The sequence below is a fragment of the Falco peregrinus genome, chromosome 7, assembly GCF_023634155.1.
Source record: "Falco peregrinus isolate bFalPer1 chromosome 7, bFalPer1.pri, whole genome shotgun sequence".
NCBI lineage: Eukaryota > Metazoa > Chordata > Aves > Falconiformes > Falconidae > Falco > Falco peregrinus.
Window position 1 is genome coordinate 80,233,974 of NC_073727.1, and position 24,817 is coordinate 80,258,790.

Genomic DNA, 24,817 nt, shown 5'->3' on the forward strand with positions numbered 1-24,817 from the left:
TCATTCCCTACAGAGTACTTGCACAAGATCCTCAGGGTAGAGTATATTATAAAAGCCATGGAAAGAATGCAATTGTGCATTTCAGCCCCCATGTCCTCAGATACTACCGTGTGATTTACGTATTGCAAAATTGACAGATTTTCCTTTCAGTAGCACAAACATCTTGACCTTGTATAAGGTTCACTTGATGTGGCAAAGGCCCTTAGTTTGGTTGCTTTTACATCTTGGTTAGCTTAAATTTGCTGATTCAAAATGAAGCTGTAAGATGTCAAAACAAAGCTGCTCAATTTGTATAAACCCCAGATGATGGGACTAAATGACATTTTATTAGCAATATATCAATTTGTGCTAGACAGGAGATTTATTTTCTTGTGATTGTTTAACTTGATGATAGAGCTCTCATTTATTACCATTGTCACTGTAATTAATTAGGAAGATCTGGCATTCTGATCTAAGCTCTGAGTCACTTCATCATTTTGTGTAAGTAAGTACAGGCCGTTGGTTTTAAGGCACTATTTTAGTTTATTCCAACCAAGGTCCCGACCATATGGGTCCATAATTTAGTCTCTCTCTTTATGATACATCTCGAGGAACTTGCTGTGCACCGTTGCTCGCTGGACTAAGTGCTTACTTGGTGGTCACAGGTGAATGATCAGCAAGCTCAGCTCCATGAGGGACAGCCGCAGACCACCACACAGATGGATGATTTGCATGGATTTCAGAAAACCTCATCTGCAGTGAAGAATAAACGAATGAGTTAAGCAGTAGTTTCGGGAGCACGCTCATAAAGCTTCCCAACCACCACGTAACACACTGGCACCAAATCTGAAACATTTGAGGAACGTTTTCACTGGGGAAACCCTTCATGGCTTTTTAAAATACAGAACGCTCCTGTGGCTATCTGAATCTAAAGCTGCCATCCTCCTCTCTCCCTTTGCCCACAGCTACCACCTCCTTCAAACAACAGGACCTAGCAATCTCCCAGGGCACAGGACGTCTGTAAACCTCATGGAATATCAGACATCATGTCAACTGACGTGTGCTACCAGGTCTTGCAGGGAGACAGTCAATTAGATGTGACATTTAGCTTGTTCATCCACAGTTCTAGATCTTATCCTATATATCTGCAATTTCTTTTACAGGTTTAACTTCTTGTGTGTGGCGTAGATAAAATAACAGATGTGTATCTAAAAATACATGAAAAACACACATTTAGAGTCACCTAGTATTTTTCTTTCTTACTGTTCTCACATGGCCATCTGAACTTGCTGGCTAATATGCTGCTATTTATAATAACATCAGCCATTTTAACTGCACAATTATTGTGCATATAATGAATTGTTTTTAGAAAGTCTCCTGGTCTTCCAGATCATCACTGAAAATGAAGAGGACTCCTTTTTAATTAAATAGTGGGAGCTGTTCCATGAAATCTTGCCAGTGTAGAAATTTTTTGTGAAGTTAAATAATAACTAAAGATAATGGAGAGTTGTTAGAAGGGAATGCTAGAATTTTAGATATTTGGAACTTGCCTGCATTATATGATAAGGTTTCTGTTATAGATTTTTCTATATATTTCGTGTTATAGATTAGGTTTCTGACCTTAAAAAATTGCACTTCCAAAGAAAGGAGACTAGATAATTATACCAAGAATATGTAAAAAACTTTCTATCAATCCTGTCATCCATTTTGGCCAAATTTGAGCTTTTCACATATGAAATGTTGTTGGGGATATTCTTTATGATATTCTGCTTCATATGGCACTGCAGATACCAAATTCCAGTTCTGATGTCCTCTTCCCTTCCCCATCTGGGAAGTTTTGCCTTTCTCAGGAGGAAGATGGCAGGGAAGGGAACAGCACTCCTGCACTCCTCGCAGGCGCTGCCTGCCGGGTGGGGGCTCAGAAGGGAAAGGAGCTCCTGCAAGCTCATGCAGAAGTGCTCCTCCTTCCAGGAGACACCAGTTTCCTTCCTCTCATGAGAAACTGCTTTCCAGCATGGAAGTGGCAACCATTTCATAAAAACTCCCTGTAAGCCACTTTTTCAAATGTTGTCGTCCTTATTCCCCGTTTCCTAATTTTGCCACATGGATACTGCTGGGTACTCCCAGGGATTTTTGTGTCATTTGCTAGAACAAGTATTAAGCATCTAACCTGAAGAGCACGTTCATGGAAACTTACTTGTCCTGCCTTCTTCCTTCTTTCATGATGACAAGAAAGCCTTTTGTTTTTCTCAGGCATCAAAGAAATAAATACACGACTCACTCCCTTGGGCTTCCTTTTTCTGGCCTCTGCTCTGGAAAGCATGTAAACATGGGCTGCAGCCTTTCCCTCTTTGGGGGTGCTTTGGGCGTTCTTATCATTAAGTGTGTGATTAAGTTCCATCCCAATTAGTGTTGCTTTTTTCAGATGACTTTTCCTATGGAGCCTAGCAAGCAATCACAGTAAAATGATTTATGTGAACTCTTCACTGAAAGACTCAGCTTGTTTATGTTTTAAAGCAAAGGAAAATTTGAAAGAAAGTCACTTCTAGGAGTAGTGGATTTGTATTCACGATTCAACAAACAGGAAAATGACAGCTTGTGAAGAGGCGAGAAGTTTCATGAAACAAATTTAAACAAAGGCACTAGGCTGGGGTACATTTTATTTTGATAAAGGGAAATTGCATTAATTGTATGAACCATGAAGATGTTTGTACTTAGAATAAGTTTTGAGGGGGAAAATGTAACTGAGATTTTGTGAAACACTCTGTGCATTATGACATTTGTGGAATACTATAAAATATGTACAGGGCACCTCCATTTTTTAGAGAATATAGGCTAAATCTCTAGCTCCCCACAGCAAATGCTCAGGGTGAAGAAAGTTACTTCAAAGGCAGCGTAAAGCTGCGCGAAATGCACCTACCTCGTAGGCACCCTAGGCACTACCTAGAGCAGCGTAACAGAGGCTCTACGTTACTTGCAAAAGGGGCTGAAAGAATAGCGTAATGGGAGTATGAAGGTGGCAGCATTGCTTCTTGAACAAGAGCAGTCATCCGAGCTCAGCAGCCGTTTAAGAGTAAGGCAGTTTGGAGCCTAACGCTAAAGCAGCTGCCTGGGCACCCCTGCCGCAGCAGAGCTCTGTGTTGGCACCTCCCGCAGGGACAGCCTGCCCTCCAAAAGTTTTGAATTTATGTCTTAACTTTACTTGCCCAGAAGTCAGATGCACTGAATTCTTCACTCGTTTTCTTTCTGACCACTTACACAGAAAATGAGTTTGGAGATGAGCGTGTCACGTTGGGGCACCCTGCACTCCTGCCCTGGGCAGCCAGAGCAACTCTGCGCTTGGAGCAGGCTACGGAGTTGCATTATGAAGTGCTTGGACTTCAGTTCCCAAGTTGAACTCTGGATTTTGAATGATGGCTATACACTATGGTTTGATGTAACTCCACACCATCAGGCCACCATCCATTTCTTACCTTGAGTCGTGCATTACTATGAAAATCAATCAGACTTTTTTCCCAAATCAGTGCTTTTTTAACCAAGTTGACAAAACACTGTGCTGTAACATCTACAGTTTAACTTATTACACTAAGAGTCATATTCAGACTGGTAACTTCAGGCACCTATTTAGGTTTTGTCACGTCTAAAAGGTGGGGACTCAGCCTCAGCAGAACAATTTAGATCACCCACATGAACAGCCCTAACTACTTCCTACACAGTCAGAGTAAGACCTAAGTGCTTCCAAAGGCTTCCAAAAAGCAAGTCAAAAGGTCTGTGTTGGGATCACCATACCAATTGCTATGTTAGGAGCACTTCCACAGGACTATTCGTGGTGTCGGCACATGAGCTTCTTAATCTGAATTGTTGTTGCTAGCGTATGGCAGTTCCCAGAAAACAAATTGGAGTACAAAATCTTTTTGATTCTGTTAAACAGGAACACAATTACTTGAGCGTTACTGACATTGAAAGCATGAAGCTATGAGGGTGATCAGAGCAGTGTCACAGTTTTCCCAATGCCAAAGCATGTTATTAAACAACAGAAAACACTTCTGAGAAAGGACACATGTTATTTACAGGAATATAAATCAAGCCTTGTGCGTAACTTCTGCACAGAGCCATATGAAATGCAGCTTCAAACTTGTAACTTTTTTGTTGGTGATGCAGTGTTTCAGAACAGTGCAATTTTTTCCCGTTCATTTGGGGTGATCATAAATGACTGAAGTTTGCATGAAGAGTACGTAAATACTGTGACAAATGGGGAAATATCAAGATTATTTTAATGACTTGTGCATGCCTTTTTTATTTCTTGTTAAGTGCTGATCTGATGTGTGAGTAAATCAAAGACTGCTCTTCAGGAAGAAATTGGAAGAAATCAAATAGCGGCAAAGACAAGATGTAGCCCAAAGTAAATAATGTCAAAGATTCTAAGACAACAGTAGGTGCCGCAGCAGTTGTGAAATAAACATTTTACAGATAAAAATCAGAGGTTGTAGAGAGGTGAGTGACAGTCTTTTCTCCCAGGTAACAAGCAATCGGACAAGAGGAAACAGCCTCAAGTTGCACCAAGGGAGGTTTAGATTGGGAATTAGGAGAAAATTCTTCATCGAAAGGGCTGCAGATTAGATATTAGGGAAAATTCTCCCTGAAAGGGCTGACAAGCAATGGAACAGGCTGCCCAGGGAAGTGGTTGAGTCACCATCCCTGGACGTATTTAAAAGACGTGTAAATGTGGTGCTCAGGGACATGGTTTAGTGGCGGACTTGGCAGTGCTGGGTTAACGATTCGACCTGCTGATCTTAAAAGTTTTTTCCAACCTAAACAACTCTATGATTTTATGATTCTAAAATACATCCTGAATTGTAAAGATGCTGGTATTAGAAAAGGGGAATTGTTCCTGGATTGTCAGACTGCCTGACACCCCTTCTTAGGGAGATTTGCAGGAGTATGTCTAAATCGGTATTAAAAACCACTTTGGCCATCGTTGAGACCAGATTTGTGACCTGCCCAAGCAACAGACTTGAAAGGCCTGTTTAGCTGGTGGTAGAGGCTCCTGGAGAGAAAGAACAACCCGTGCTAACCCTAGGAAGGCCTAGCAGAGCGGCCAAGTTCATGCAGAGCAGCTGCTGCCTAAGGTTCCTTGTGGAGCCCACTTGGACCGTGCACAGCCACCTCAGCAGAGCAGGAGACATGGACAAAGGGTACGGGGAAGGACGAAGCAGATGTGTGCAGAGCTAAGCATCAGCTAGCACCAGGGGGTCTAGCTGCCCCGTTAGTGATGGGGAGGGCTCCCTCTGGGAACAGGCAGGAGCTTGGAGTGAGGCTTGCCAGGGGCCATGGCTTAGCCCTGCCTGGGAACTGGCCCGGGTTTTAACATGCTGGAGCTGCCAGAGCAGCCAAACTGACCCCAACGCAGCCCCGACCTCAAGGATAAACTCGAGAGGGACGGAAGCGGTACAAGTACATCTCACCTCGTAACTATGTCGTACACAACATGAGCTTCCACTGGAAAGACTCATCAGAATGTGAACTTTGATTTCAGTGTGGATTTTTTTTTCCAAATTGTTACTCTGCATCTCCCAAACTTTTTCCCAAGTCGGCTCAGTATTCTAAAGAAACAGGAATGTTTCCCATATGAATCAAACAAGGTTTCTGGCTTTTCACAAGTTTTATTGAGATGTGGTACCGAGTGCCTGCCATAAAGAAGGAAATTCATGTCAGTAGGAATATTAGAAAGGAAAAAAAGAAAGTGATCTATTAGGAGCGGTAGCTCTTCTTAAAGCTGGTTTAAATTTAGAAGAATTTTTCAGCATCTGTCTAAAGATTTTGCTGATCTTTTTATCCACATGTGAGCAACATGGAATACCACAATTGTATCACACTGTTCTCAAAACAGTTCTGCAAAGATATACTGTGTTAAGGAAGCCTTTTTATTAGTGACACTGTACTTGGCAAAGGACCCAGGACCGTATCAGTGAGACAACCATTCAGAAACATGTTTATTTTAAACTTTCAAGTTGGAGTCTCTTGTTTCACTGGGTTGTAGCTCTTGTGCCCTCAGCAGAATTATTCCTAATTTACACTGGCATAACTGAGTAGATTCAAACCTTAGAGAGCCACTGGAAATACCAGCAGCATAAAAAGCTTTGGGTTTAGTATGGCATTTAGAAATGAGCTGGGAGATTTCAGCACTGGGAGAAGTAACTGGCGAGGCTGATCAGGGATGACACCTGGAAAGTTAGTGTTGTGGAATACTTAGCACTTTTTTTTTTTTTTTTTGGGGGGGGGGGGGAGGGGCGTAGGTAATGTATATACCTATCAAACTAATAACATAGTTTACTTCAGCTAATTGCATTTCTGGGCAGGCATCCAAATGTTAGTTAGGCAAGAGAGATGGAGAGAAATATGTATTTCACCAGTAAGATAAGCCAAGTCATGAAAGCTCATGAAAGAGTGTGAGAAAAAAGCGCTTTTGTCATCACTGTAGGCATGACTTACAGTAATAACATGGAAGAGGAAATTTCAGTTTTGTATAAAAAATTCACTTTTACAGTATAAAACTTCTTTTTTAAGGTTGCATTTATTATTTCATATGTACTTAAATATTATTAACTTGGCTATAAACCATCTTTCTTCCTGTATGAAGCTGATCTGTCAAAGATAAAATCTCCTGCTCTTCAAAGCTACAGCAGATGTTCCTCATGAGTGTACCAGTTCAGCAGTAGTCAAAAAAGAAACTATATTCTCGAGGGTAATGAAGTAGCCAGAGTCATCAAAATAAATTATTATGGACAAATATCAACTCTGTGAAGACAACAATGCAGGAATACCAGTTCCTGAAGATGCAGCCTTGTAAAATGCTGTTTATGCCAAGATAGAATTCCTATTAGATGTAAAAGGTACCATGAAATTTCCAGGCACTTCTGACGGGCAAAGAATATTTTTCATCTTTAATATACTGTCTTTCTGAAAAAGGATCTTGCAAAAAATGTCCTTAAATCATTTGTGTCTGATTGCGCTTCAAATCTGCTTATAATAGGAGCCTCTGAAATGGTTTGTTTGCAGTGTTTCTGGATGACTAAGCCTGTTTTAAATAACAGCATGAATGTAGGCAGGAACATAGGGCTGGGAAGAAATCTCCATTACTGAGAGTTACTGAATCCCACCCTTTTTTCTCTATTTCATGTCACTCTTCTGTTTCACACTCTCTTCCTCATGAAGCAGAGACACTTGAATGTTGAAATACACGAACCTTGGATGAAATTCTTCACCTAGTAGGCATCTGGACTTTATGCAGTTGAAGAAAGATGGTTTAGGAGGAAAAAACACCTACCTTCAAGAGTTTTCCTGTACTTCATGTGCCTTCAAGACATATATGATGTACAGGCATCCACTGACTCTGCTCTCCTTGCTTTGTTCCCATTCCAGCACATTTTAAGTTTGTAAACCTTCTTGGTCATGCATCAGTCCCCGTTTTCTTTGTGCATTGAGGTACACTGCGCACTCCTGAGTTTTCTAGCTAATTCTCAAATGGTAACTCTGCAGAGGTGGTGTTAGGAAAGGGTAGAGGATCTATTTTTTTCAGGCAAATAAATACAGTAACTTGGCTTAAGCTCCTGTTTTAAAGGAAAACTGCAGTATCTACATGGCTCTGAGGTTTAAAATGGCAGTTGATCCATGATGGATGTCATCCTCTGTTTATTGCTGGTAAAAAGGTACTTTGTTTATCTTCACCTGTAATAAAGCATTGGATCATTCCACAGCCTCCTCATTAAATGAAATGGATCTTCTCCTTTGTCTTCAGTGTCAGGCTGATCCATAGTGGTTAAAAAAAAGAATATAACTTCAGCATCTTTTGATTCTGCCATTACATCTGTTAGCTCACTACTTTCCTTTTAAGACAGAGAATGTGATGAAAAACAGTGAGACATGAGGAACAGACATACTGGTACTCAACTATTAATTTGTTTGAAAAATAACAGGACCTTTTTCCTTCCTAACTTTTACTATTTACACTGGGGATTACCCAGGCCTTTTATGACACAAGCATAGACACACACAAGTGCATGATAGAGTTTATAAACTGATGAAGCTCTGTCTCATTTGATTTATAGTCCTTATTTTTCCAAACCATTGTGCAGGCCGTTAGAAAACACTAAGGAAGAGATTTTTAAATGCTGCTTGTTTAGTCTGCTCTTGTATTTTGCAGCTGACACCAGTCTTGGAACAGATGATGTTTATGATGATAAAGGGTGCCAGTGTGATGTGTCAGTAGAAGATCTCACCCCTGCTCTTAAAACTGTCATCAGAGCAATCAGGTGAGTAAAAAATACTGAGTGTATAAATATTTGAGATTTCTTTAATTAAGATTCTAATTAACTGCATGTCAATTAATAAAATGGTAGTTGAACTTATTACATGGCTATATTTGTTACATAACTAATGCTAATGTAATTTATTTATGATTCCTTTCCATCAGTATTTTAGTTAAGTTAAAAGTAAAAATGTTTTACCTGTTCTGTTATTGGTTTCTCAATGTCTAAAAATGTTACATAATTTGACTCAGAAAAGAGAGAGCATCATGAATGCTGCTTTCCACTATATTTCCTGTAATCAAAAATACTGTAATCCAGTTTGATGTAGTTTTACTGAATGTGTATAGTCTTGCCTGGAAAAGTTATTTCCTTTCTAAGTTTAGGGTTTTATTGTACTTCCATATTCCTGAAATTGTCTGTCATATGGCTTTTTACTGCAGCTTTCTTCTGGTAACAGCAGAATAATGACAGTCATTCAATTGTGCAAAGCCTTGCCTACCACTATCCGTTGAACTAAATATAACCCAAATAATTTCAAACTAATAGTCTCATTCTTTTCCAAGAAAGTATCAAACTCCATCAAAACTTATAGAATTACCTGTTTTGAAAGCTTAAACTTCGCATTCATCCTACTGAGACTGTCAGGGCTCTTCACCGTCCTGAATTTCATTTTTAAGTGCAAATCCTGACAGGCAGGATCCCCACCATAACGGGTCCACCGGCAAGCAAGGAGAGGCCACGCATTCCGTCTCTGCTGAAGCAAACCCGAGGTTATTGCTGCGGGTCACCCCACTGGCTCTGCATCACAGTCACATCAGTGCCCCCTGTCCTTCTTGCAGGCAGGAGCCACAGGGACTTTCTACAAAACCCTATGGCAAGATGATGTTTTCCTGCAGGGAGACTCTTGCCTGAGTTTTCTCAGCACTATGGGAAGAAAGGGCTCAAGCTCTTCATCAAATAATTTTGTACAGTGATAACCTATGGGCTACTTGTATTTCATTCCCCTTTTTCCACCGATTGCCAATGCAGACAGATGGCGAGTAAGCCTGTTTCTAATACCTTTCTACTAGTGCAGACAGCTTGACAGATCACTTGCAGATTTCTGTTCAACCATTTTTCCAACCAGCCTGGAAATGACCTCACAGGACATGTCAGATACCAGGTCTGTGTCCACAGCTACTGCAACTGGCAACTCAGATGTCACCGCCAAGAACCCCCTCTTGCCAGCAATGTTTCAGCAGGTGACAGAAATCTTTCTACACAGCGGACACCCACCTAAAAGGCAGGCCTGTTCCTTCAAATGGAAAATGCTCAAATTAGGAACAATCAGCATAGTCTGTTGGCTCTGGTGCCAGAGATCCTTGTCTGTGATGTTCCGTTTTAAACAGACTGGCTGGAAAAGTGCACCTTGCCACTGCACTGGCAAGTGGTATCAATGGTCATCTCATTCTTAATACTGTCCAAATTCCTTAAGATCATCTTGACATTTTAATACTAAATTAATGGAGCTTGTTTTCAAAGGCATCACTGGGTTGTTCAATGCATCACCTGCATCTTTGCTTGGTTCTCTTGGTAATTACCAGCTCAAATGGAAAGTAACCAAATGTGAAGGACGTGGTTAGCAAACTTCTACAGCGCCATCCACAGAAATGTTCTAATCAGAACAGCAAAGCTGCAACAGTTCGATGTTTCAGACATGCACTATTTAACTGATGAGTCAACTTTTTAGATTACCTCCAACTTTTTCTCTGCACACTTGGCTTACCAAAAACCAACTCATTTCACCACTGAGGTTGAGAATAAGAATCTCCACTTGCTATCAGTTAGCCATGCATCTCTCCCATGTCTCCTTGCAAATATTAATGTTTCACTAGATTACAAACAGCACATAAATCTTGCTTCAGAAACACCTTCGTCTGAGATCTGTAAAGCAGTAATATGCCATGTTAAATGCTATACCTTCATCTCTCAAAATCAAGAGACTGATAATTCAGTTCATCGGGTAGCTGATACTCCTCTTTCTGATTATTCAGAGTATCTGTTACCTGACTACACCGGGATCTATGCAAACATCTGAAGAAGGATCTGAGACACTATATAGTAACTGTAGAATTTCAAGATGATAACATCTGCCTATATGGAAACTTTGTGCCTCATTTTGAAGTTTGTTTTTAGCAACAGCTTTGAATTACAGGGGGAATGGGGGAGGGTGGAGGTTGTTTTTACTTTCATGCTGGTATACAGGAGCAGATGAAGACAGAAGGTACTTGCATAGCTTCATGAGATACTATGAAAAGACCCCAAATATAAGCACACATGGTTTAATCCATTCTGGCTATATCACCTTGAAAAACTGCAATAAGGGAGAGTAATTATTTTTTTCCTGCTTAGAGCTGGGTACGATTTGATTTACAGGGATACAAATGGTCCTTTTGTTTGGAGGAAAAAGTGGAATTAGCAAAATTAATTCATGCCTGTGGGTTTACAGAGGTAGGGCCTCTCTCAGTTTTGGAATCAGAAAGAACTGGGGATGTGTTTGGGAAAGGAGCCTAGAATGTGCTGGTTACTCTCAGGTTGGACAGCCTTGAAATAGCAAAGACAAAGATTGGTTTATTTATAATCTTTCGTTTTGGAAACTTCAAAGTGTACTGCTTCAGTTTTGACCTTGCTTACTTACATCTTTCCCAGGACTACTTTATTCTTCAAAACAACTTTTTGATTTTAAACAAACAAAACCCCAAACTTTCATTTTGAAATGGTTAAAAGAGGAGATGGAGAAAATAGTCTTTTCCTGGAAAAGTTCTTAACGTATTGACCCTTTCCAAAAGTAGGACTCTGAACCAGTCCTACTGAAGACCCACTGGGCAGACCTGACCGGTAACATGTTGAGCTGTCAGCCTCCTCTCAAAGTCCCCCAAGCTGAGTGTTCCACATCCCATCTCTTGTGCTGCTCCCTCCACTCCCCCTTACTACAAACCCTCTGTCAGGAAAGACGAACTGAGGCAGTAGGGAAGCTGCTTGATGCATTTGCACAGTGTTGGGTGAGCAAGGAACAGATGGGCAGCGTGGTGAAATGTGTGCTCCACAGCATGCCTTGGACCAGGCCAGGATCCATCCTGCTCCTCTGCAGCCTCTGGCTGGGATCAGAGCAGCGCACAAAGCAGTTCTTGCTAGCAGTACGTGGAGCCTTTGGGCCAGCAGCTTTGGTAGCACTACTCAACCAGCCCTAGTCTTGTCATGAACAAAAAGCCATTAATATCCTGTAGAGTTCCTGGAGACTAACAAAAAACATTGCATTATCTAGCTCTGTTAGTTCACAGGGATGAATGTATATAAAAGAGACTAAAAAGAAGACGAGGATACCTTGTTTCCATATATTACGATATCTCTGATAATTTTTCATAGCGAGAGACACTAAATGCTGTAATACTCTCCACCATGGAAATGATGGAATTATTTCACTATTTATGGAATATAAAATTAGATTTGAGAAGCATAAATAAATAAGCAATAGGAAATAGCTGCAGTGGCAGGAAGATGAACTTCCTGACCTAAAAGGTCTTTTCTCTCTTTAACTCCAGTGATTGCATAGATATGTTTTCATTTGTTGTTAGTAAGAAATAATAATAATAATAATAATAAATGTAGCTAAATGTAATGAAACTTGAGAATTCTTGAGCTGATAAGCTACTTAGTTGAATAGTCATACATATTTAGTAGCCAAAATAAGGAAAATATAATTTACCATTTGTGTTCAGTCTTTGAAATGTTTCTGCTACACCTATAAAATGTATTTTTAGCAGCCATTGTGAATTTGTTCAATGGTAGCGTTTCAGAATCGTCTATTTCTTTTAAATCCCAACACATTGTGTATTTTCTGCCCACATGATCTTCAGAGTATAGGCCAAGGCTCTCAGATGTGTCTTTGCCTACAACAGCAGTGTGTCTGGGAGAAGATGCTGTCTCTGGCTCCTAGGGGGTGGGTTGGTCCAGGCCAAGACCCGAGAGAGGGGACAATGTTGACCCGCTCACGCCACATGTAGTGGAACCATCTCTCAACCACCTTTGTTTGCTGTCCTGTCTGTATCGGGTCCTGGTCTCTGCTGCACGTTGCAGTTATTTGAAGGGTTATTTGGCAAAGTAAAGGTAGAGAGATAGAGAGGAACCAGCACAACTAGATTGGTGTGCACCTGCTTTCCTGATGCAGTAAAATGAGCAAACAAACTGTGGTCATTTCATCTAGCTATAGGTAAAACAACCTACCTGTCTTTTAATATTCAAGTCAGTAACCATATATGAGTTTATCTGAATCTCAGGAGAATGCAGCTCCATTTCTTCCTGAGATAGCGACGAGACTGACAGGATAGAGGTTTACAAAAATAACAGTATGACAGGGATGCGCAGAGTATTAAAGGTATTCTGACTCGGTGCCGGTCGCAGTAAAGTGTATTAATGACAAGCAGAATAGCTTCTAACAGCAGAAGGGGCAACACAAATGGAAATTAAAATGCAACAAATGCCAGGAAAGAGATGCAACACGCATATTCAGAAAACATTGTCGTTCTAGATCAGTGCTGATCCTGCATTTGACAAGAGGTAAATGAAATGGATGCTTCTTTTGGCTGCTACGGGTCAGTAAGACAAAATTAGTACTGGACCTGTAGCTTTCTACAGATTATCAGGGCACGTGAAGATTAATGGGACCTGTGGTTTAGACATTAACTATAGACAAAGCACTTTGATATATTGGTCTAATTCAGCACTAGACTTTTTTTTCTGCTCTCCTCTGGATGCATCATTGAAATAGGCTACTTTTTATGGTTAATTCTCACCAGAAAATTGTCACACTTGGCATTTGAGTAGGCTTACAACAGCGCATCATCTATCACGTTAGATTTGAGTTACAAAACACCACCTCGCTACAGGGCACACAGCGACTTAAAAATATAAATAATGTTTCAAAAAGTCAGGGGGACTACACGGTTTTGTTCTTTCGGGTAAATTCTGACTTTCCATCGCGGCCGTTTGGGCAGTACCGGCAGCGGCCGTTTCCCACGAGCCGTGTTTGCCCCCTCGTGGTACAGCCAGAAGAGACAGCCCGAGCTGGAGCTGGTTGCCCCGTTCCTCCCGTTCGTGTCAAGGGCTGGTGCTTCAGATATTTGGGGTATGAATAATTTCGTGCTCGTTTTCCCTCTTTTGGTACAGGTAGACTACCCACTTGTGCCCGCTTAACCGGACCCTTCGTTTTTATCCCACAGCAACACACCAGAATAGACAGCTCTTTATTCTAGAAGCGTGAAGGAAGGAAGCTCGAAGGCTTTTTTGTTCACGATTTTTGAATATGCTCTATATAGTTGTAATAATCTTTCAGATGGGTGTTCAAGCCTATCAAGTTCAATTACATAGTTATTTCAACAAGTAGAAAGCCAATTTAGTTTTTAAAATTGACAGTAAATAACTATGAAGAATCAACCAAATTTAATAACTGCAAAGCAGTTGCTAGGCTCCATCGCTGAAAGAAGTCAGGTTTTCTGTTTCATAATTAACTTGCAATCTTTTAAAATGCCGGTGTTTTATAACCCTTCGGATTTTTGCACAGTTTATGGAAAAATTTACATATTTGAAGCAAAAATTAAGCTATAGAAGTCTGTTCCAAACCCTGCTGAATTTAATTGATGGCATCACGTGAGCTAATACCTAAACCAGAACTAGTACAGCTACACCTCAGTGATACAGCCATGATGCTTTCGATTCTGTGTTTGACTTCTGAACATTAGGAACAAACTGCCTTGATAAGCAAAAAACCTGTTACAAAGCTGGAAAGCAGTAATGAAGACTTTTGTGCACGCTGATTAAGAAGCTTCTATGGCTGTTAATAAAAATTAGTTTTCTGTCTCTTTGCTTGTAAAATCACCCAGTTGTGGTAAATTCAGTTGTCTTCAAATATGCTACTAATCCTCTGGCTCTGCTTTTCTAATAGAGTGTCATCTTTTTACTTTATCAAGAGCATGAAGTAAAAATTTGTGACCACCAAAACAGAGAATAATAACAAAAGAATACTTTCTTGTATGTCAGCTACATCATGTATTCTCTGTAACCTGACTAAAGAACTGGATTTCAGGAGATTGTCCGTGCTGTCAGACTATTATGAACAGAACATCTTGGCATCATTTGACAGCTAAAAGAAAAAAAAAATTGCATCCCAGGTTCAGAGGCCTTCAGATTACAAAAGATGCCAAAATCCCTAAATCTGAAGAACCAGCTGACAATAGGAAAGAGGAAAGTGCATCATCTGACATATTTAAAACTGCAATGGAGGTCCTGAACTGTCAAGGTGATGAACTACTCTTAACAGACCTATTCCATTTTTAATTTCTATAATCAGAATCATAGGTACAGCTCTATGCCAGTGACAAGCAACCTCATTCTTATCTGGAAGTTACCAGAATGGGAAATATCAACAACCTAAGCACTGTGGGAAAAGGCTGATATTATTTGGAAGAACATTTATGTATGATACAGAAACAGGTAGAGGATCACGATATACTATTAATCTGACTCCACGTAGCTATTACCATGACGTCTGTCTTAACTATACAAAGTATAGTTTTCCTAAATTCCACTAAAACATTACTAATTTTACTATTTTTATCACAGAACAAGAGCCATGTTTTGGGTTTAGTTATAATTCATTGTCTTACAGCTGCTAAGTACATATCACAGTAAACAAAGAGGGAATATATTAGCATGAAATATTGGCATTTGGAATAGGATACCAATTTACCGTCTCTGCTTTTCTAATTGCAATAGATAGCAAATATCAGCAATTTGGCCCTAATGGGGCTCCATAAGCTCTATAACACAGACCAGAATGGCCAACACACCTGATCCCTCAGTTTCTCTCCTACTGCCTGCATGGTTCTCCCTTCTGCCGTTCTCATGTAAACCAAGGAGAGCTGCAGGTTTTCACAGCTGACCTGGAAAATCAGCTCACTGTCATTTACTTTCCAAATTTGTCAATTCTATTATTTAAAACTTGCAATTTAATATAAACCTTTTCATTCGAAGAAGAATTACTCTGTGGACATCCCATAAGCATGACAGAAACTTGTACAAGTCTGACGTAAAAAACATACACCATTCATCAATTTTGAATGTTTACTGTTATCTGATACTTACTGTTCTGCAGTAAAAGTCAAAGGAAATAATCACAAATGCTAATTAAACAATAATTCCCATATAGTTCAATATGGGACAAACATGAAGACTTAAGTAGCCTTCAAAGTTTGATCTGAAGTCAGCAAAATAACTCAAAACCACTTAGGCCTGAATGATAATTACAAATAAAAAACTAAATTAAAAAGGAATTGAGTGCATAAATTTAATTTTGTTTACAAAATGGAAAGCAAGGAACTTAAAAAAGCACTGGAAAAAGAATACTATTGTTTGTTTGTGTAATTGATTCGTTAGAGAAATCTTTCCTCTAACAAGAACAGAAGTAGCTTAAGCACAAATGTAGCTTACAAACTATCCCACTCAAGTCAGTGGGACTAACCCCAGGTTGAAGTTAAGCTTCAGTACCTTTCATATCAGGCACCTACTATAAAAAAGCCAGGCATGCTCTGCACTCTTCAAAATAGTGTTACCTGTTTTCTCTTGTATTAACAATTCAAAGGGATAGCTACAATGCATTTGTACCTACGCCTTTGTACCTACGTATTTGTAGTTATAAAAACAATTCTGTAAAAGGAAAAGCTCACTTGCACAAGCTGGATTGAAAATATCTTCCATATAAAAATTAGCTGTAAACTTTCGTCAGGGTATATTGTATTGTTTCACAACTGTTGAAGATTAATCTGTGAAATGCTTTTTCCCGACAGAATTATGAAATTTCATGTTGCAAAGAGAAAGTTTAAGGAAACACTTCGTCCATATGATGTCAAAGATGTCATTGAGCAGTATTCAGCAGGTCATCTAGACATGTTATGCAGGATTAAGAGTCTTCAGTCGCGGTAAGGAAAGAATAATTTCTGCTCTGCATATGCATCTTATGTCATTCACTGCATAATGAATATTGGTAACGTTTCACATTTCCATATTACATTTGGGTACAATTGTCATCCATGCTTCAGCCCAGCCTCTCCTTCCGTGAACACAGCTGAGCCAGAAATTACACTGTGGGTAAAACCAAACAAAAACCCATGTATCTAAATTATCCCCAGAAAACAGTAGTCTAAACAATAGAAAACGTAACCCTGTATCTGTAAAGTCCATTCATAAACAAGGAATTTAGTCAGGTGGTCGCCAAAAGGATGAGGTCAACATTAAGAACTGCCTTTCTCCCACCCCAGACTTCCTTTTTTTGTGTAAAAGAAATTGGGAACTACCGGTAATGTAGCATTTCCGTAGATTTTATGTTCTCAACTCCCAGCTGTTATCATGTATAAAAAAAAAACAACAAAAAAAAACCCAAAAAACCACGACATTGCATCATGTGTATCATTACCAGCATCAGGGCTGAGATGCCTGCTTCAAACTGACAGCTTTCCCCGGACTTGCTGCTGCTGTTAGGATGGGAGAGCTGAGGGTGACACTGGTATGTCTGTTCCTCCACAGTATCAGGCTGCTGGAGAGGCCACCTCCTTGCTCCCCCTCTCAGCAAGTCTAGCCCTGGATCTCCCAGATGATGGCGAAGTACCGGCTCCCAGTTCCTGCCAATGGAAAAGAAAAGCAGTCTCAAATGCTAAAAAATAACTCTTTTCTTTCTTCTTTTTAATTAATAAAATCAAGGGGTTTTTCTTTCTCAAGTGCTTTTCTGAAGTACTGTGATTTAAATGTTTAATGTATGGATATAGTGAATAGTTCCATATCATCACTGATTTCAGGAATCATGGCAACTTTTGATTTCTCTTACAGCGTTGACCAAATTCTTGGGAAAGGACAAATCACAGCAGATAAAAGAAGTAGAGAAAAGAATCCTGCAGAGAATGAGACAACTGACGACCTCAGTATGTTAGGGCGCGTAGTCAAGGTAGAGAAACAGGTAGAGTGATTTTCTGTGTCACCTTATCTTGCTTTGTTGCTCATGCCTTCTGTGTATTTTATTGCCACTTTCCAAGGCTGAACAGGTAATTTTTACTTTTTTTTCTTCTAAAGCCCCCTTCGTTTACATGTTGAAATAAAATTTGTATGAATCACACTACCTTAACTGTCTTCCGTGAACAAAAAAGTAAGGAAAAATTGCAGGTTATTAATTTTTTTTCCTTTTATCAGTCTGCTTATGAAAACTTTACATGGCTTTTGTCATTTTTCAAAGGTCAATAATGTATACCAAGCTCCTTCCATTCTTCTCTTCAGTAGTCATATTTTCCCTTTGCTTGGGTTCCAAACATTTTAAGTTAGTATTTGGTATTAACATCAAACTTTTACTCTTCTCCTCTAGGTACAATCCATTGAATCAAAGCTGGACTGTCTATTAGATATTTATCAACAAGTCTTACGAAAAGGATCCGCATCTGCACTCACTTTGGCTTCATTTCAAATGCCAGCTTTTGAGTGTGAGCAGACTTCTGATTATCAGAGTCCATCAGACAGCAAAGATTTGTCTAATTCTGCACAAATCAGTGGATGTGTATCCAGATCAGCTAGTGCCAATCTGCCTCGTGGCCTGCAGCTTATACTGACACCAAATGAATTCAGCACTCAGGCTTACTATGCTTTTAGTCCAGCTATGCATAGTCAAGCAACGCAAGTGCCAAATGATGGACCTGCAACAGTTAATAATACATCAAACCAAATAAACCAGGCAACTAAGCCAGCAACTCCAACAACATTACAAATACCACCTTTCTCATCAATGAAGCATATCAATAGGCCTGAGCCCGTTCATATTATTCCTGTAACCACACAGGAAAATATTTCTGATGTCACCGCTTGCCTTGTTGCATCAAAAGATAACGGACAAGTTGCACAGTCCACTACGACAAAGGATCTCACATGGAGAAAAAGCCTGGATACAGAAGGGGAACCTCTGCTCTCTGTTAAACCTGTGGTGCAAATGGATTTAGGAAAATCTTTATCTGTACAAAACCTTATACAATCAACAGAAGAACTGAATGTACAGATTGCTGGCAGTGACTCCAGCAGTTCCAGAGGTAGCCAAGACGTATACTCCAAATGGAGGGAGTCAAAATTATTTATAACTGATGAAGAGTTGGAGACAGAGGCAGGAGCAGAGACTACTGAAGCCATCTCGCGCCCGTTAGTGGAAACAACTCTCTCTGCTGACTCTCTAAGGACTGGAATATCAAGATCATCTCAAAGCATCTGCAAGCCAGGGGACGGTACAGAAGCACTCAATCTGCTCCATGTCAAACTTAAATAACAGCTTGTGGGCTTTCTTCATTGGCTGGGTCATTCCTCTAGTCATACATATCATAGCATGAACTGTTTTCAAAGCCTTTTTAATAAGATAAAATCACGAAAATCAGGATGAATCTGCAAAGCAGTTGAATGAGCCCATATCTCCTAGTTGCATGAAAATGCATGTTTAAGTGACGGCTAACATTCAAATTTACACCTACAGTACGGCCTTTCATGTAGTACAGTAGGTTTAAATAATGAGTTGCCTACAAAGCTAATGCTGCAGGATGTATCAAAAAGCAAAAATCTGAGCATTTAGACCTAGTGCCGTTTCTACAGGGCAGAAGTAAAAAATCGTAAGGGTTAAAGCACTTTGCTTCTGAACTAATTAAATAAATAAATATATATGTATAATGTCCTGATTTAGATGATAGTTTATGTTTACAACAAAAAATTATCTACAGCTGCTAGCAAGGTACCAAGGAAACCAGTAATATGGGATTAGAAATGGCTGCCAGTTGCAAGATACACACATTAGCTCATCAGTAGTCAGTTATTTTTAACTTTGAAAAGTACGTTCATATCCATCCGATTTTTGGTGATTTAGTGCTGTGGCAAAAGTATCTGACACACCACTATCGTGTTGTTCTTTATAACAAGAACATTATTTTACTATGAAAAGTTTGTATTTTGAGGATTGGGGCTGGCCTCAGAAGTGGATAACCTGGGTGACTGCAGTAAAAATTCAGGGGACTCTCTCCTTCCAGTCTCATTGAGGAGCTATCATGTGAATCTGAAACATTTTGGCAGCAGTAGGTGAGGGAAGGAAGCAGGTGCTGCCTTTATTGTAGAAGACTATTTCCTTCTGTGGAAATTTTGGCAATTTTCTGTGCAGTCCCAACGTGATACCATGACAGCACTTACTTCATAAGGCTGGGAAAGGAGGGAAAATGAGGAACTGAAACTAAAAAGGACAGCACAGGGAACAAAGATAACACAATCAATGAAGAAGAAAAAAAATATGGATTTAGATGTGCAGGAAGGGAAATGATCCCAGAAAATAAAACAAGGAAGGTAAAGAGGCAAAAAGCTGGATTTTTTTTTTTAATCCAGCCTGTCAGTCACAGATATGGAGTGCTATTTCCAAAAAAAAAAAAAAAAAAAAAGGCCATGTAGGCAACCAGAAATGGAAATAGAAATGGGGAAGACCACCTTAACTGAAAAAAAAAAAAAAAAAACAAACCTGCAGATGAGGTTTTTTTGGTTGGTTGGTTTTGTTTGGTTGGTTTTTAAATAAAAGGGGAGGAGGAGAGAGGGGAAAGCAGTTGCACCCTTATAGCTCAACACTGTGTCCCACCTGCTGTCATTTCTTGTGAACTTTCCAAGAAAGAACCTTCAGACTCCTTCCTCCTAATACCTGAGTTTCCAAATTTAAAGCCTACATGAGACCAAGTATTCCTGCTTGATACATCCTCTGTTTTTTCTCATCCTAACCTACACTTCACTTCTGCTGAGATGCAGGAGCAGTGTTCGTGACTATCTGCACATCCCCAGCAAGGCTTTGCCACTGGGAGATCCCTTGCAGAGCCTAAACAGGCTTTTGCTCTTCCCAGCTGAACGAGGTCTCTGTATGTTGCCTCCCCTGATTTATATCCCACCTGCACCACAGGCTTGTAGACAACCCGATTTGGGCTCAGCTTCCCTCTAGCAGCAGGAACACCGAATGTACAGGGGTGCCAGTGCCAGCTCACTCAGGGCAGTGTTCTCTCAAGGCCCAGACCTGCTGGGAACTTACTCTGTACATCAATATCACTCCAGTCTTAACCATGGCTAAATGCTGTAGATTGTATTGTGAAGGACTTGATCTGTTTACTATGAAACCATTACAATTTCTGCTTCCGTATTTCCTTTACAGAAGTATTCCTGGATGTTACATGACAAACTTATTATGTGAAAGTACATGCAAACTGTAGAGTGTATATATTGTGTCATTATATGGGGTCCACGGATGGTACACTGTGTTCCATGGCTTACACCGGAGCAAACTTCAGCTGTTAAATCCTGAAAGACACCTTGAAGCACAATTTCCTCACCACTGATTTGCCATATAATATACCACATTCAGCCTTTCCTGTTTTCTTTCATGTGCAGTCTGATCATACTAAAGCCTGATTACAGCAGTAATTTTGTGAGGATAAATAGGGATTTTTCTACATCTCAGTTCATTTAACTCTTAACTTATTTGAATGTCTGTGGTTTATCAGACAGATCTGTAAGTTTGAAGTACTATCCAATATTTAAAAATGTACAAGCTGGTTTTAGGCTTTTCTTTCTTTTTCCTAACTGTTGGTGCCTTTCTTGCCTTTCACGTGAACCCTCCTGCTGACCTAAGTGTAAACCTGCACTTAGGTTCGGTCAAGGAGCAAGAGATCCGGCACATGGCAACTGTGTGTCAGCAATGAAACTCCCTTCCCCTTCTTGACGAGATCGAAAAATCAAGGCATCATGAATTGGACACCACTCTTCCACCTTCATCTGCACGAGCAGATGGTTTTGCAGCCCCACTGAGCCCGGAAGGCATCAGTGGGAGAACTGAGCATTGGCCCTGCCTGTACCGATGCCGCACAGACACAGGGCCTTGGGTTTTGCGGATAATTTATCTCACGGAAACTTGGTATTTTTGCCTTAAATGACATGCTTGAGTCCTTCTAACTTTAAGTTAATTTATTTAATACAATTTTGTGCACAAAAGAATGAGTTCTATAAATTATGTATGAAAATGTTAATGTCTTTACAAAGTACTAATAAATCCAGAAGATTGTATCTTTTCAAATTATGGTTTAAAATCCTGATTTTTTTCTTTTGTGCTCACCATTATTATTTTTGTAGCTGCAAGTCTTATCACATAGGAATTTTTTAACATAATATTGTTAGAAAATAGAAAGAGTAGTGAATATATGAAAATCTGGAGAGGAAGAATTGTTTGTTTGGATTTTTATAAGCTTTGCTCATATTTCCTCATGAGAAGTTTCCTGTTTCTACACTCGCTTTTTAAAAGACAGTGTCATGACTGACAATCATTCATCAGTTTCACAAAAGAAGGACCTGTCTGGCTTTTCAATTCTTGTCTTGAGCTGCTTATAAAGTCCAGTTCATGACAGATAATAAGAGTTGTTTATGAGTAGGGACAAGACAACTTTTGTTTTGATTTACAATCCATTTGAGGATTGTTGAAGAGAGAATTTGATCTTAAGTAAGAGCTTCAGGAATTATGCCTTATCCAAATAACTGTTTTCTGATCAGCGTGTTTCTTGTATCTGATTGAAAAGAGAAGTGAAAAGAATAGTTTTGATGATTATTATTTGTATAAAAATTTGTAATTGCTCCTGGCTTATATGATCTATACTTTTTATTTAAATATGAATATGGTGGTTTAGCCTAGGGTTCAAGATTGCAAAGATCATACACTTTTATTCACAGTGCCCACGGTTGTTCCATATGTTTTTGAGATAATCCTACTTAGAATGACTGCTCTCATAGTATGGTGATGAGTAATTCACCTGCTCTTTTGTGATAAATCATACTGAATTGCTGATGTATAGTAGAACATCTGATGTACAGTACTATTTTTGGATTGGGACCTGCAATCCTTACTCAAGCAAAAATTCTATGGAATTCATTCATTCTATGGAATTCAAGAATTTTTCTTGAATCAGGAACTCAGTTTCAAATCCTTAATTTGTTGGGCATCTGTTTAAAGTGAAAATGGTAATATTCCAGTTATTTCCTGAGGAAACTAATATTTAGCTGAATTTACCCATGTCACATTGACTATATAAAAAATAACGCACAAAGTATTGATGTAAAAAGGGAAGAAGGGACATTTTTAAAAAGCACAGAGAAAAGGAGAATAATCAGAAAAGTGGAGTAAGCAGGAAAAGAAAATGTAATAGCAAAGGAACGAAAAAAGGGTTTAAACACCTGAGGCTAAATTCATCCTTGGATGGCTTCTCTGACTTCAATGAATTCACTGCCCAGCTGGGTGAAGTTCAGCCTCCATTGGGATAATCAGGCTCAGTTCCACTGACCTTAAAGGAGCTGAACCCACCTATACCAGGAATGAACTTGCCTCTCTGGGCCAACTTTTACCCTGACTCATATGTCATGCAATCCTTTTGGATTCATTAGGTTTGAATGAAATACAGGTTAGAAAAGAATTTGCCCAGATATTTCTGCTTCACATTTTTTTTTTCCAAGTGTGTTAACTGACTTAATTCAAATGGATTACCACATCACACAAAGTGCTGTCACTATCTAAAAAGGTTAATTGATTTTTCAAATAAGATTTGTCCCCTGCAGCGTCAGTGGAAGCATGTAATATTTTCCTGTTCATTCATCTGGATGCAAATGTGGCCATTCATTCGGCTGTGGCCACACATAGGACAATTCCAGACATACCCAATATCATCTGCTATTGGAAGCATTTTTGACTTCTTTGAAAGATAAAAAGACAGTTTCATAACAGACTTAGAAGGCACAAAGGCTGCTTCCACTGACACTGCAACATTAGCCAGTACATTAAAATGTTAATTGTAACTTCTTGACAAAGTTGAATCCATATTGTTGTTAATAAAAATAATTTGAAAAGCACCATGCTTACTGGGGTTCTTTCCTTACAAGAAAGATTGTATGGTGTGAGTGCATATCAGGCAAGAAAAAAATTTAAATCGCTCATTGTTTTCCATTTGAAGTTTCGTAATTTTTTATTAAATGGACCAAAACACCACAAAGGAAGTTTACTAGAATAAAATGCACACAAACCAGTCTGATATGTTCAGTTTCTGGTAACCGTCTACTTAAACTTCACGTTTCAGCACTTCTATGAAAATGAGTTTGGAAGTTATTATTACCTTCCCTGTTAGATAAATGGTAATTGATTCAGGATCAGCAACCAGGGGCTTGTGTGAGGAGCGGGATTCCTCAGGGAAGGCCCATCTGCTACCTCAGTTTAACTTGAGGCCTAGGTGAACCCCTTTCCTCTGCACTGAATCATTAAAATTGCTCTAGAATGCTGCTGCACCAAGCGTACAGCCATCTTTCCCCACTTTGCTCTTCCTGTAGTCCTGCCAAAAAGAAGCTTTACTATTTCAGTGTGAAGTACGAAATACAGAGAGCCTGTTCTTGCGGTGAAGTCAGTGCCTGTGGAGACTTCAAAATCAGAGCAAGATATTTCTTGTACAGGGATAGTTGATCCCCTACCTCTCTGATGAACATAATCTTACTGAAATTTAAAGGTGCAGTCTCCAGAAAGGCAGATTTTTCCATGTCAGCCATTTGTACGCACAGGCTATATGAACACTGCCAAGCTCTGCCTAAGGATAAACAGAGGACAGGAAAAAAAAAAAAAAAGCAAACATGTGCCTGCTCCTCTTGTGTTAAACTGGCCAGTCTTGCTTCACGTGTACATAGCGATAGCAGGGAAGGGTCAGAGGACAGCAATGTGAAGTTCTTCCCGTTAAGTTGTTACCTTGCAGGTCACAAAGGCCAGGCACAAGCAGTAATGTGCATGCATAGACACATACATGTTCACCGTTCAGCTCTGCACAATAGTACAGGACCATGCTTAAAAGGGAAACGTAAATCCTCATTTAGCAGATTTTCAGTGTAATTGAAAGGAGGGAAGGGGGGTGTTAGCTTTTCCTCAGGGTTTGGGGTTTTTTTTCTGTATTTTCACTGTGACAGTGACTGAGCACTGGGCCAGGTTGCCCAGGGAGCTTGTAGAGTCTCCATCATTGGCAACGTACACACTCCTGGGCAACCAGCTCTTGGTGTCCCTGCTTGAGCTGCGGGGCTGGACAAGGTGACCCCCAGAGGCCCCTCCAACCACAGCCATTCTGATTGCTTCCAATACCATGCCGGCTTTGGTACGCTCAGTCATACTACAATCTTCATTAAAGTATCATCAAAGCCTCATTTGAGATTAAATATTACGACTTCCCTAAAAAATTCAGACTGCAGTGTATCAGCGTGACACGAGCCTGGACACCTCACAAAACTACTCAGCACCACCCTCACTCCCCAGCCTCCCCTGAGGCTGCCTGCCCTCCCTCCGGCCACCCCACAGACTTCGGGGGCATCCCACAGGTTCAGGGCCGAGTTCTTGCCCC

At 39.9% G+C, this 24,817-nt stretch overlaps 1 protein-coding gene across 3 annotated transcripts in view; it reads left to right on the forward strand.

Annotated features, from left to right (window-relative positions):
* The window catches only part of KCNQ5 (potassium voltage-gated channel subfamily Q member 5), a 303,172-nt gene extending 279,874 nt beyond the window's left edge, over window positions 1-23,298 (forward strand). For 2 of the 3 annotated variants that reach the window (XM_055810306.1, XM_055810305.1), the window contains 4 exons: window positions 8,183-8,291; window positions 16,169-16,300; window positions 17,205-17,331; window positions 17,731-23,298. In XM_055810306.1, coding sequence (XP_055666281.1) covers window positions 8,183-8,291; window positions 16,169-16,300; window positions 17,205-17,331; window positions 17,731-18,672 — 1,310 coding nt within the window. In that variant the 3' untranslated portion in view covers window positions 18,673-23,298. The remainder of the gene's footprint in view (window positions 1-8,182; window positions 8,292-16,168; window positions 16,301-17,204; window positions 17,332-17,730) is intronic. The other variant, XM_055810307.1, reaches the window with a different exon arrangement.
* Window positions 23,299-24,817: the final 1,519 nt, after the last annotated feature.